Source organism: Pholcus phalangioides, unplaced genomic scaffold (genome assembly GCF_987345545.1).
Source record: "Pholcus phalangioides strain wild (caught in Gottingen) unplaced genomic scaffold, Ppha-v1.0 ptg000011l_1, whole genome shotgun sequence".
In the NCBI taxonomy this organism is placed as follows: domain Eukaryota; kingdom Metazoa; phylum Arthropoda; class Arachnida; order Araneae; family Pholcidae; genus Pholcus; species Pholcus phalangioides.
The window spans coordinates 46034996-46050122 of NW_028301604.1; the positions used below are offsets into that span (position 1 = coordinate 46034996).

The 15127-nt window shown below is 37.5% G+C and overlaps 1 protein-coding gene across 7 annotated transcripts in view; it reads left to right on the forward strand.

Annotated features, from left to right (window-relative positions):
- The window catches only part of LOC149080478 (regulator of G protein signaling 12-like), a 290792-nt gene that overhangs the window by 51934 nt on the left and 223731 nt on the right, over positions 1 to 15127 (forward strand). For all 7 annotated transcript variants that reach the window (XM_089239583.1, XM_089239581.1, XM_089239579.1 and 4 more), the window contains exon 3: positions 8775 to 9409. In XM_089239583.1, coding sequence (XP_089095709.1) covers positions 8775 to 9409 — 635 coding nt within the window. The remainder of the gene's footprint in view (positions 1 to 8774; positions 9410 to 15127) is intronic.

Here is a 15127-nt window from a genome sequence, read left to right on the forward strand (position 1 = left end):
ATAAGCAATACGGCACATGATGTACTACAAAACGTAATGCACCATAATACGCAATGTAGCAAAAAACCAGACCTCGCAGCTCTCCTATTTTTCCTACTTTTATAGAAATGTCCTATTTTCCTTCTTTAGCTGCAATCGTCCTTTTTACCCATATTCTCTCCCTTCTTTTGTTTACAGCCAATATCTCACTAGGAAAATTCTGAGAAACTGCAAAATGTCACTGCTTTCCCACTCCCCTTTTTGACGTGTTTTATTCCCATCACAACTTGCTACTGAAAAGAAGAAAAAAAACTTTTTCAGTTCCACCGAATAGGGGGATAACAAGTGTAGTTTTCGTGTAGTGGGGAAAGCGAATGTTTCGCAGATCAGTTGGTTAATAAGAAAGAAAGAAAAGGGACAGGCTGTCCACACACAGGAGAGATTCCATGAGACTGGGTTTCTCTTCCGGGATACCGTAACGGGCATAAACATCCCTAAAACCGGGTTTTCCTAGGAGTAGGCTTTCTGTGCCATGTGAACCGAACTGGAGCATTTCGCGTCTGTAGAAATGTGTTACGTAATCACGCTACGTGTTTGCATTTTCTAGCTTGGCGCATCAGCACAGAGTGGCTATATAGTATATGGCCCTGGCATCAGCTACTGTCGTCAGCATTGTCCAGTTTGAAAGGAAGGGAAAGAGAACATCAGTGAAACGCATAGCACACGATGCATTTAACTCCTCCGGAATGTAACATTACCATTTAGGTCCCCGTGGTAATGTTAATGGTCCTTATCCTAGTCATTTTTATAGATTTTAATGTATTACCTTATTTTTGTTTCCTGGATCGATCGGCGGGATCATGTGTCGCCGATCGGCCGCCATCTTTATTTTACGTTGCCAGATTCTGTAATATAAATTGCGCAATATTCTTTTTCTCTCTCTGAGATATGTAAATTAGATACAAGTTCAGTGCCGTACCATCGACTTTGTGATTGGTTTAATCTAGAGGCATTTGAAATGCTCTCATATAAATACCAGATGCTCGCTACTTCAGCACGATTGCAGATTCCTACGTCTTCAAAACAGTTACTAATTCTCATTCAAAATAATGCAATAGTTGCGGAAGGGCGTGCTTCAGCACCTCTCATCAGCGATGTTTCTGTGATATTCAAAGGTTGTCACGATCTCATCGGACATGTGGAGTGATTTGTAGCCAGACCGGCTGCCTCTGGGCCTTTCTCGCCGTTCACCACCTGGGTCACCATGGTATCAACGGACGCTTCAGGATGCAATACCATGCGAACTCGTCTCTGGGGTTTACTCTGATTATGGAGCATAGAAGGCCGAGCTCAACAGTGATGTTCTGGACTGGATAATGGATGATCTGAACTAACACATGAATTTCTGGACAAAGCAGTGAGAGCATTCCTTCACTGTGTCAAATAATGTTAAGAGAGAAAGCTAACTGTGATAATCCTTTGATGAAATTCTAAAAGTTAATTGAATAAATGTTTATTATTTTAACGAACGTATAATGTCTTTCATTGCTGTCATCCATTCAATGATCACACGAAAAAGAAATAATGAATTTGGGAATGCAACAACCATACTAATTAATCTTTGCATTGCAGGAAGCAGTCTCTCTGTCATGAGCTGTATTGTACTATGTAGGAAGATACTGCTTTTCTTATTGGTGAGTGGACGACGTGTTGCGCTGGGTAATTCACGTTGCGTGCGTGCGGCACAGAAAACCTGCTCCCAGGAAAACCCGGCTTTACGAGACAGCCTGAGCCACGTCTGGTTTTACTGGATGGGGGGGAAGATGAGCCGATTAGCCGCTAGCTGAACCCAGTTCTTTTTTTTTAACCTTCAAAAAATAACTTCTGGGTGTCTTTATGTTAGGGGGTCATTCAAGTATTATGTCAGCATCAAAACTAACATTTTTCCACTTTGAGTCCTCTACAGAGCCACTTGATCTCTAAAATACTTAGCGGATACAAGTGATCTGGAGATGCGTTGCAGGCCGCGTATCATACAAGTGATCCTAGCCTTCAAATAGCATTGAAATTAACAAATTTATTATAACATGTAAAGGTATGTTCGTTTGAAATTTTAATTCTTTAAAAAATATTTTTTGCATTAAAAAAATACATTTTTGATCATCTGGGGGTTTTCAAAATGTTGCGTTAAGTTGAAATGTGCCACGAGTCATTCAGGTGGTCTGAAAGTCACTGAAGTGATCTGAATATGTGTCCCACTTAAATTATTTGATCATTTGTGGACCACTTGTGTGGTTTTGTTATTCGTCCTGGGCCACATGAGAACTCAGACAGCTATGGGTTAGCATGTGAGTTTTAAAGCATACTAGGTTTGTATTTATGCTATTGACGACTGCTGTTGTCTTTGAAAAAACAAACAGACATTCATGAACATATGCAGGTCATTCTAATTGTCGTATTCTTTGGATGTAATGTAACTCCAGGAGGTTTACATCAAGGATGTTCAACATTCAGTAGAGTGTGGGCTGTTTCATTGATTTTGAAATGTGTTGTGGTCATTTAAGCTGACCTATAATTGTGTCTGGGTCAATTGAGTACTCTGGAACTGTGTCGCGGTGATCTGTAAATTTTCTGCAGGTTACCTAAATGATCTGGGAATGTACCGCAGCACACTTAAAGAATGTGGAACCATTTCACAGGCCCCAAAGCAGAATGTTTAGCACTGTTCTCCGACGAGCCCTCCTGACTGAAAATGTTTTGCGGTAAAAATTCCCATACATGTAATAGTGTTTTTTTGCACTTTTTCTTAAATTTTTCCAAATTGTTCTGTGACGTGCGTTGCAGATTTTGGCACATTCTGCTTTGGGGGGCACAGGTTACTCGAGTGATTTTTAAAAGTTTCATGGGTCAATTGAGTGCTTTGGAACTGTGCCGTGGTGATCTGTAAATATGCTGCAGCATATTTACTGATCTGGGAATGTCCCTTGGGCCGCTTGAGTGGTCTGGAATTCTGCCGTGAGTCACTTAAGTGTTGGTGAACAGTGTCGCAGGTCACTCAAGTGATCTAGGAATGTGCCACAGCTCACTTAAGTGAAGTGGAACAGCAGCTCGGGTAACTTGAGTAATCTGGGACTGTGCCCCTGTGATCTGTAAATGTGATGTGAGCCACTTGAAACTGTACCACAGGGTCTCTTGAACGCTCTGGAAGTGTGTGGCTTAGTTCATTTTTACAAAATTAGGTTTGAAAATTTGGGCCACAACAGATGACTCTGGGGCCACATTCAGCTCGTGGGCAATGGGTTAAGCATGCATGTGCTACATTTCTATGGCACCTAGACAATTTTTTTTTCTTTGAAAAGCACAGGGGGAAAATGAATCATGATCATTAATTGGACTTTTCAAGTAACAATAGAAATTTAATTTCATTTTAATTCTGCTATTTGCATTGTTTTTGATCCCACATTCTGTGGAAATGAAATATTTTTAAATTTGTTAGAACTGTAGTTTCTTAAAATGTTGAATAAATAATACTACAATTAAAATATATAAGGTGTGAATCTTAATGTGACACAACATTTTTTAAATGCCACGATAATTTGGGAATTCCGTTTTTCCCCTCCTATTTTTCCTACTACTACTTCTCAAATATTCACTTCTAGGCCTGCAAAACGCAGTACACCACAATACGTAATGCACCACAATATGCAATACATAACTTTTTTCTTTCAAACCGAGCACAACTCGGGTCTATCACCATTTATGGGCGCTTTTCCTACCTAGTGAGTTGTGCCGGAGGTGTAACTGTGTGTGTAACCTAACAGTCTGAGTGCATATGTAGTGTTGTGTTTGATTTTTCATTGCTGCCATCTATATTTCAGAAGGGAAGTGAGTGATGTGTTATGATTGAATTGCATTTTGTGCTCTTTGTAGGTCTGTTGCTCTCTGTGGCGAGACTTTTTAACGGGAGATCGGCTGGCATTCGCACCTTGAAGTTGGGAACCACAGAAAACCAACTTCAGCCGACCACCACTATGGCGACGGTGGGGCTCGAACCTGGGTCCTCGCGATGCGAGTCCGTCACTATGACCACTCGACCACCATAGCGGCGGTAATACATACTGCATTATAATAAGCAATACAGTATGCGATACACTACAACACGTAATGCATAACAATACACAACATACACCACAATAAGCAATACAGCTCAATACACAATATAGCACTATACATCGTAATAAGCACCACGATACTCCATAACCACTGAAATGTGATAAGCAAATGATGCACTTTAATCAGCAATGCACAACTATTTGCAATGCACCACAATAAGCAATACAACCCAATATGCAATAAACACTGCATTATAATAAGTAGAGTCCAGATTATATGGAAATATGTGCATATGCATTTTACGAATATTAACTATTTTATTGTAAGGCTATTTCTAGAGACATGTCAGTGTTAAATTTTTTTTACAAATAGTGTCTAAATTATTTTGTTACTGGTATTTTCATTGTTGAGCAGCTACAACAAACTAGAAATTGAAAAATGCCTGAATAAAAAATATGTAGAAGTATATATATGAGGGGAATTCTTCTGGTAAATGAAATGCATATGCACGAAGAAATAGAAAAGATGCATTTTTAAAACATGTCTGTTTATTTTTTGCATGGTAATTTTTTTTATGCATATTTTCTCATTTTTTGTACATATTTCGGAATTTTTGACTTTTCAATATTTGCATATTTTTAGAGTTTATTTTGCTACTTTTTTATAATCCGTATAATAATAAGCAATACGGCACTTATTTGGATACTTTTACTAACTGGAAGTAGGCCTCTAGGATCAATGGTTCGCCAGTAATTTGTGTGTGCTGTTAGCTATGCACCCTGTATATACAGTCAAATGATTCAAAATCTCTTAATTTCTTAGAAATATTTCCGAGCTTTTCTGTATTTTGTATACATTATAACTAGGGCTGGACAAATCAGCACCAGCTCGCCGTGGTGACTAAAAAATTGACATTGGCATCTATCTTTTTATGTCCTATGACTAGTACAAAATACAAAATTATGGGAAGTTATGTCAAGTGTGTCTGCTAGCATGGAAAGGGGTCCTAAGACCCGGACAAGTAAAGAAATACATTATTTTGGACAAATTCTATCAATAAAAAAATACCTGGCACCCATGAAATTTTACTTGCATCTTTTTTTTCTGATTTGTCAAGCCTTGCCTCCCTTGCTGATACACGGGATAATAACACAAGGATTTTGTTGAAGACTATATCCTCTAAGTTGTGGGCTAACAAATGATTTTTAGCTAAAACCCAGTGAGAGAGAGAGAGAGAGAGAGAAAGATTTTGTAGATGGGTCTGTATTTTCTTTAACTTTAGAATACAGTAAAACCTCAATTATCTGGACTAATTGTAGGGAAGGTGATCACAGATAACCAAAGAACAACACTTAAACTGCCGGGAGTGAAAAAAAATATTTTTAATTACAAAATGACAAAAAGTGTATTTTACCTGTTTAGAACTCTAGTTTATATTCATATTATCCATGAGAAAAAAAGTCTAATAAAAAAAAATACTTATTAATAAAGCCACCCAAGAAACTGGGCTTCACTGACGGCAGAAATACAATCCAGATTAATGGTGGGGAAGGTGATCACGGATAATCGAAAAACATGATATCCTTTCCCTGTCAGCCGTTAGCATAGTGTGGAAATGTAAAATAGGAAATTGTGCTGGTCCAGCTAATGAGTCATGAGATTATGCATTCAAAGTTATACCATCCTTGTGCCTTGTCTTTCAGTTGTAAAAAAAAAAAAAAAAAAAAATATATATTTCAACTAACATCCTCTATACATGAGAAGCTTTTTTCTGGCATTGCCTTTAGTTGGGGGTAAATCTTTAAATTTAAATGTCCATCGCCTCACCATGTTTGGTTCTTTATGTGTGCCCATGGAGGCTGCCATTTCAACACGTTGACATAGGACCTCTGACAATGGGGAGGGGCAACTGCCCCATGCGGAGAAATTTAGTGAGGGCGCAAATTTTAAGTGGAAACAAAGAACACCATTATAAAATTATCAATCCGTTCAGGGCCATCAGTTATGGCCCTGGCTACAGTAACTAAATCGACGGGAATGAAATCATTAGAAATGCTTCTTTATGGCGCTGGGAGAGCCATACGGGAATAATTAAAAAAACCATCAATAAATTTTGGGTTTAATAAGTATGATTGAATTTTTGGGAAAAAATTATTCACATATTTATTTTTTTTAATTTCACAATAATACAAAGGTAGCAGATTGTAATTTATGATTCTGCCAAAGTAAAAGTTGTATGGTGGTTTCAGGTTATTTGGGGGGTGTATGCAAGGTGGGAACTAGAGGGGAGCAGGGGCGGCAGTTTTAGGTGGGAACAAAGAACACGTTATAGAATTATCAAATTTTAGGGGCAGCAAAAACCCTAGTTACGGCCCTGGGTGTATGTGGTCCATGTGGTGTATTTTTCTTTTGCTGAGTTTGATGGTTAAAAAACTTTGTCAGTGTTTTGAGTAGTCATTAAAAACTTGTATCTGGATAGCAAAAATAATTTTGTATTTACTACTTCATGGTCTTGGAGTATTCATTTTACAGCAACATTCATGACTCAAAAATATGATGCATATCTCGTGTATAGGTGAAACAATAGTTTACTTAACAAAGCAGTTGGATACTAAGGCCTATTGTAGGTTTTGTGACACTGATGTTACCCAATAGCATTCAATTGCCTTCTGTATTTTTAGGACCTGCATAGGCATAAAAAATGTTTACAAAGAGCTAAAACTTCTTCATTTGTTAAAAACAATCTTGCTGGCATTGAATAATAAAAAAATGTGAACAAATTCCTATACAAAAAGTGAACAGTGCAGTAAAACCATCCGATTCACCTTATTTACATTTGACCTTGTAATTTACAAATTTTGCCGTTTTTGGTCAAAAATAGGTTGGATATCATTTTGTGCATTATGCTCAAAGGTAGTGATTGTAATTGGGCATATACACTATCTACCAATAAGTATTTGGACACCTATGCAAATGACGATATCTGCGGTCCGGAGATACGTCACGCCCTCCGCCGGTATATATCGTGTAGGAAACAACATCGGCATTAGTCGCATGCAAGATGCCGCGCAGTTCGGAGCTCTCTGATTTCGAGAAAGGTATAATTATCGGGTATCACAAAAATGACCGATCCTTAAGGGACATATCTAGCGAGCTGAAGTACCCAAAATCGACAGTGGCCTACGTGATTAAGAAGTGAAAGGTGAGCTGTGATTGTCTGAATTTGGCCCGAGTTGGCAGACCAACGAAACTGGGAGATAGAGACCGACGGGTGCTGTCCAGAGAAATTTGGAAGAACCGCACCTAACCGATGGCCCTCATCCGCGAGGAGTTTCAACAGGCATCCGGGAGTATTGTTTCAATGAATACCATCCGTAAGGAAGCACATCTGATTGGTTTTCATGGTCGTGCTGCTGCCCATAAGCCTTTGATCACAAAGTCCAACTGTGTTGCTCGGTTAATGTGGTGCAAAGCACATCGAAATTGGACCGTAGATCAGTGGAAACGGGTTCTTTGGAGCGACAAATCAAGGTTCACCCTCTACCGTTCGGATGGCAGGGTCTGGGTCTGGCGTCTGCCTGGAGAACGTCTCCTTCCAGAAAGCATTGTGCCAACAGTCAAGTTCGGCGGAGGTGGAATTATGGTCTGGGGGTGTTTCTCCTGGTATGGACTGGGACCGTTGGTCCCCATTCATGGTAAGCTCAACGCCGATGCCTACTGCACTATTTTGGATGACAATGTGCTTCCTACGTTGTGGCAGTTTTACGGGGTGGACCCCTGTTACTTCCAGGACGACAATGCCAGCTTTCATACTGCGAGGTTAACCAAGGCTTGGTATGGTGCCAATAGGGTGCATCGAATGGACTGGCCTGCCCAGAGCCCAGACCTGAACCCTATTGAGAACCTCTGGGACGAGTTGGATCGCCGAATTAAGGGGTGCCCTACCCGTCCAAAATCGGTGAAGGAACTGACATGTCTTCTCCAAGCCGAGTGGAAGAAAATACCACTAGCCATCACACAAGGACTTGTGGAAAGTATGCCCCAGAGGGTTCACGCTGTAATTGCCTCTCGTGGAGGCTCTACCAACTATTGATTTTGAATAAAGTTAGTTTTTCTTTTCTATCACAGGTGTCCAAATACTTATTGGTAGATAGTGTATATATATTTTTTGATTCAAAATATTAACCCTTTAAGCAGTTTTATAAATTTCACCGATCCACATTATAATTGGCGCAGTGGGAAGTAACCGAACCCTCTGTAAAATGCATCTTTTTCAAGACGACTTTTTCGCTGCTTTGTGCAGATGATAGTACTCTCACTTTCTCAACTTCAAGAATAATTTTAAAAAAAAAAAACTAGAAATAAGTTACCTTTTCCTATTTATTTTTATGCATATTTTAATATACTACCGAAAAGGGAAGGAGAGAGAAAAATATATTTTGAGCACCATCTCTGTCCCCTTCAAAACATAAACAATATTTAACTCTGCCCACTGGCTGTTAACTGACTGGTTGAGAGGCTGAAATAAGAGGGTTTTAAGATAAGAGGTCAGGTAAGATATTTTGTAATTGCTGCTGAGAGGGTCAAGAGACTAAATTTTAAAGTATTGTTATTAAGTTATTGCTTATTTAATTCATTCAAAGTGAAGTTTTCACTCTTTTAATTTATTCCATTTTTTGCAGGGCCTTCTGAAGAAAAAATGTTTGGTGGTAGTGATCAGCACAGTTCAGCTGTATTGAACCAACTGATTCTAAGTTCCCAAAGTTTTTCTGTTCCAAAGGATCCTACACTTTCATCAAGCCATTCCTTTATTGTTCCAGCAACAACAGAAAGTTTAGAACAAGTATTACAAATAGATTCAAGATTTAATTTCAATCGCTTGACTGTTAGAGCTATGCCAGATCCTGTAGGTTATCAAAAAAAATCATGTGATTCCGATAGCCTTCCTTATTCATTAGAATCTGATTATTTGAATTTCATTCACATCGAGAAAAATTCATGTAAAATCTCAAATCTGTTAACCTCTTCTGGTAAAGGACAAGCATGCCTTCAAAAACTTTGTTCACAAGATCTAGTCAATACACAATATGAAAATGATAGGGAAAAACTTAGCCCCAAAGTGTATGATTGGGGGAATCCAAATGGCATATTCAAAATTCCTGTTACTACAAAATTTGTTGATCCATCGAACTGGAAGTTTTTTACATGCTCAAATTCGGGAAGTTTCAAAATTGGTCATGAAAAAACCATTGCAATAGCTGATGAGAAATATACTTTTCAGAGCTGCAGAAAATCTCCAGATCCTGAAAATACCAGAGTAAGAATTTAAATTGATTACTTTGAATGACTGTGAAATTATATAGCTTATAAGGTTTCTGTGGCCATCATTCATACGACTTCAAGATCTTTTTGGGTTTTATGTAGTACTGATGAATTGGGATTTTTTGAGTAATGTTTCACTTCATCTAGTGCCAAAATTATCAGGAGTAATGTTAAGTTGAAGACAGAGCCTGTATATATATATATATATATATATTTATTTATGTATTATATATTATGTATTTAACCCATCTCAAATGTTTTTTTTCGTCATTCCCTCTTTCAGTAGAAGACATTTTTTCTTCCCCTATGCAAAGATTCGCCAAAACTGGAAACAAACATTCTGGGGAAAGAGTGATTATTCTAATTAGATTATTTTTTTACATGCTTTTTTGCGATTCAATTACAATAGATGATGTGGTATATGTAGATGAGGAGAGGTCTATGAGTTAATATTAGTCATTAGCGCAGGTAGTGATCTTGTGCTGAGTAACAGGTATTTCTTGTCATTTGTTTCTCATTCTAGAACAAGCCTTTTTCATAACAGATTTTAAAATTTGACTACATTAGGGGCTGTTTGTATAACTTTGTAGGTAAAACTGTTGTCTGAGGCATGGGTGCTCAAACAACCCCAGTATTTTTTGGCAAGCACCCCAGAATTTATTAAAAAATAATTTTTTTACATGAAGCTCAAGCCAAGCACCATCACCCATGGGTCTAAAACACCCATGGGAAGGTGTCACTGCAAGGTGCCTACAAGGTCTTCTTGTGAGTCAAGTATATGCCTATAGACATGAGCTTTGAGATGGCCCCTTAAAAAAAGTCCAAAGGGTTAGGGATATAGCAATCTAACTGTATAGGACCACCGCGACCAATTCAGAGATTTGTGTATAACCACTGGCGGACATTCAATGTGTAATGGGCCGGTGCCCCATCGTGCTGCAGACAAAGATTTCGCAAGATAGCCAAGGGCGCATCATCAAGGAAGTCTGGGAGGCAATCTCAAGAAAACGAGATAGTTTTTAGCAATAAGACGTTGTGGAAGCAGATATGATCCCAGAAGATCATTGTTTACACTGTCACACCACACATTAATTTTCCAATGAACCTGATAAGTATTTGGACGTGCTACATAGGGATTGGAAGAATCCCAGGTATGGCTGTTGAAGGCACCTTCACGAGTAAACATTGCTTTGTCACTCCATAGAATCCTATTTAGGAATGTGCTGTCATTGAAATGTTGTTGAAGCAGCCATTAGCAGAATTCTTTTCTTCGTGGATAATCTTCTAACGAAAGTGCTTGCGCTCATGTGTAATGATACTGATGCAAGAACTCATTGTACAAAATCTTTAAGACAGTTACGTGACTTGAATTTAATTCTCATGCCCCATCGCTCGATCACTCTTCATTGGATCTGGTTCAACCAATGATAACATGTTATCTTAAAAAGCCAGTGTTCTTATGGTTGATACTGGCCCAGTGTCTATGCTTGGTTGTGGTGATACACACTCTGCCTCACACAGTTGGTGATCTTGCCGCAAAATAACTGGTGTATGTGTTTTCGTGCTGGATACCGTTGACTGTATAACCTTGCTACTTGCAAGGCTGATTCGTGGCACTCAATATAAGGTGCATGTCACAGTATTCTTGTATGCTGAATGTCATCAAGATAGAAATTATAACAAATATATATATATATACACATACACTAGTTTCTGGAGAACCAAACAAAATGACTAACGCTTATCTATTACCTCTGTAAAGCTGGCCTTGTGAGATGCAAAGAACATATTCTGATTGCCTCGTGAAAAAAGTGTTTTTTTTCCTGAATTGTGTAAGAAAAAACTGGTTTTTTATATCTCATATTTTTTATTTCTTTGTTAGAGTTAATACAATATTAGCACCTTCAAAAACGCAAAGTTATAAGTTTGGTGAATTTGGCAGGATTTTGAAGTGACATCATCACTTTTTTAAATGTTATTTTAAAAATTTTTCATAATTAAAGTTAACTTTAATTATGAAAAACAATTGATGAAAAAACTGAAAACACTTTTCCATATTAGTTTTTCACAAGGAATCGTGTGTAATTATTGGGCGGTCGATAGTTATCACCCTGTATAATTATATTTCACCTTGTTTGTCCATTTCTGTTGTATTTTTTGAAGCCAGAAGGTCACAATTCCCCCGTGACACAACCCCTCCCCCACCCAAATGAGGTCTGGATTTGTTTACATTTCACTGTTCAGTGCAGCTTCATCATTTTCGACAAATGGAGCACTTTCATTCCTAGCTTTTTACAGAGCTTTGTAAACATTGTTTATGCCTCTGCATGTCTTAACAGCCAGTGGATAGAGTTAGATATTGTTCATGTTTTAAAGGAGAGAGATGGTGTTCAAAATAGTTTTTTCTCTCCTTCCCTTTCGGGTAGTATATTAAAATATGCATACAACATAAATAATAGGAAAAGGTAACTTATTTCTCTTCCTTGGTTTGTTTGTTTTTTTCATTATTCTTGGAGTTGAGAAAGTGAGTACTATCACCTGCATAAAGTAGGGAAAAGTTGTCTTGAAAAAGATGCAGCATTTTACAGAGGGTTCGATTATTTCCACTGTGCCAATTATAATGTGGATCAGTGAAATTTATAAAACTGCTTAAAGGGTTAATATTTTGAATCAAAAAATACCCAATTACAATCACTACTTTTGAGCATAATGCACAAAATGATATCCAACCTATTTTTGACCAAAAAACACAGGGCAAACTTCGTAAATTACAAGGTCCAATGTAAATAAGGTGAACTGGATGGTTTTACTGCACTGTCTACTTTTTTTTAAAGGGATTTGTTTACATTTTTTATTGTTCAATGCCAGCAAGATAATTTTTATAAGTGAAGCACTTTCAGCTCTTTGCAGAGCTTTTTAAACATTGTTTATTGCCTCTGCATGACCTAAAAATACAGAAGACAATTGAATGCTATTGGGCAGCATTAGAATCACCAAACCTAGAATGGGCCTATATAAAGTGATAGAAAATCTCCTACAAGCTGCTACAATTTCTGGCCGTTTGCTATGTTTTGCTACAAAATGCCAAAATTCTTGAATTTTGTATCAATCTTGCTCCAAAAACAAAATTTTCCCTTAAGAAACTTTGAAGTTCCAATAGAAGCTGACTTTTCGATAACAACATTTGCCCTCCCTGTAATTTTATTCCTTGGGTCAACAAATGGAATTAGCTAGGTGATAAACGTGAGGAGGGTCTATGATCTGTTTAGACAACAAATGACCTGCCTTTAAGCAAATATGGCAGAAATGTCTGATAGCAATGTAAATGGCAAGTAACTCATGATCATATGTGCTGTTCCGTGGATGTAAATTTTTTGGGGGAAAATGAAAGTGATTGAACAACATTATTTGACTTCTGTTGCAGCATTGCACCTATAGCAAACTCTGATGCATCTACCATCAGAAACATTTCAGCATCAAATTTAGGATGAACACAGCATTCACAATAGAATTTTTACAAGCTTCAAGAGCTGCAATGGTTTCATTGGACAAAATAATTAATTCATAAGAATTGTCATTTGTCGTCTTGTTCTTGCCTTTACACAATTCTTGTGATGGGGCCTGAACAACAGCAGTGTTTTTTAACACTTAATGGACGGGTCACATAAATGTAAGTTTTTCCATTGTGGCTTCCTAGGACAGGCCACGTCGATTTACGTTTTTGCTTGAATTTTTAGTTCGCTGCGTTAGTTTTCCATTTTATGCACATTGTGTTATTTTTTCTTGGTACCATTAGTTATATAATACTATAATACGTTATATAGTACTATCTGTCTGTTGATCCTACTATGCAGTTTTGCTTTTTAGGTAGTGTATCTAAGTAATTTCATAACCGTAAAAGTAGCAAGCACGAAAGAGTTTTCTGCGGAGGATAAGGAAATTTATGCTGATAACTTATCCGATATAGGAAGTGATAATGAATTAGAGAACTATGATGAAGAAAGGGATATTTCCTAGTGATGAGAGTGAAATTGTTGCTCCCAGGAAAAACATTGTGCGGAGGTTACTGTCTTCAGAGTATAAAGAAAGGGAATTTGAAAGTAGTGCCTTGAATACAGGTGCGTGGGAACCTAAAGACAAATTAATGTCCAAAGAACCTTTTCTTGGTTCTTCTAGTGTACAAAAAATACACAGTAATCCAGTCTATTTTTCAGATGGTTAATGATATCCGAATTCAGCCAACAAGAACAACTCCAAGAGTGGATCCAGTAGGTAGATTGTCGGGAAATATGAGGCAGCACACCCTTAGGCAAATTGTTGGAACAGGAAAGAAAAAATATCCAAAAAAGCCTTGCAAAGTCTGCAACTCGAAGAAAAAAAGAAGTGAAACAAGATATATATGTCAATTCTGTCAGGTTCCACTTCACAAGGGTGAATGTTTTACAAAATATCACACACATAAAAAATACTAGCCATGTTAATAAATAACTTTGTAAAATATTATAAGAAATAGTGTTGATTTAATAAAACTACAATTCTTTGAAACCATACATACATGTTTATTTAATTCTCCTAAAAAATGCCTGGAAACCGAGAAAGACAGAACAGATTCGACCCGTCTGTTAATGGTAAAAATTCAAGATTGCCAAAAATCTTAGCAGTTCAGTGATTGTTTCAGTTCTTGGATATTCACAAAGAAGTTCAACTTTTTTGGAAGAAAGGAAATGCCTTTACTAGTTACTAAGTAGCCTAAAAATTCTATTTGATCTTTGCCAAAAATGAATTTTTCCGAGTTAAGGACTATGCCGAAGCTGTTCAAGCGCTCAAATACTGCTTCAAGGTCATGGAGATGTTCTTGTTCAGAACTTAATGCGATGAGTACATTATCCAAATAAGCAAAACAATTTAGAATTCCTAAAACGTTATCAAGGAAACGTTTGTGCAGTGTTTGAAAGACCAAAACACATGTACAGGTATTCAAAAAGGCCAAACGGTGTGACAGTAGCAATTTTCTGAATGGACTCAAAATCCAAAAGTATCTGTGGTGACAGGCTTTCACCAAATCCAATTTGGAAAATACTTGCTTTCTCTCAAGTGAATGTGCAAAATCGTACACATGAGAAATGGGATATCTATCGGGGCATGTAACAGAAATTTTTCTGTGATAATCGCCACACAAACAATATTCATTTTTTTTGGGCACTGTGACATGTCTACTTGTCATACCTGGAATCTAATCAATCATAAATCAATTCAACACAACAAGAGTCAAGATCATTAATTCAATTAAATTTCCTTTAACAAAATTTACCAATCAGTTTCACAATTTAGAATTTAACAGATGCCGCTGTACTCTAATTTACCTGGGTTCCGGGACCCAGGTTATTCGAAAAATCTGGGTCCTTTTTGAGTGAAAGTGGATCTCTTTCCAAAAAATTTATCTTGAAAAAAAAATTATGCTCTCCCCCCCCCCCCATAATTCACTGGTATTTCTATGACTTTTCTTCCAGCATGCCCCAGGTCTTTGATCACCTGCTTATATTTCTTCATTGAGACTGCACGGTGGGTCATGTTCTGGGTAGGAGAAGAAGGTATCTGTGAATCAAGTATAATTCATTTCTAAAAACATGTTCTATCCAAAGGTTCATTTACTTTCATTTTCTACTTGTAGGAAAAGCTTGCAAAGAAGCTCATTAGCACTGAGAATTTAACG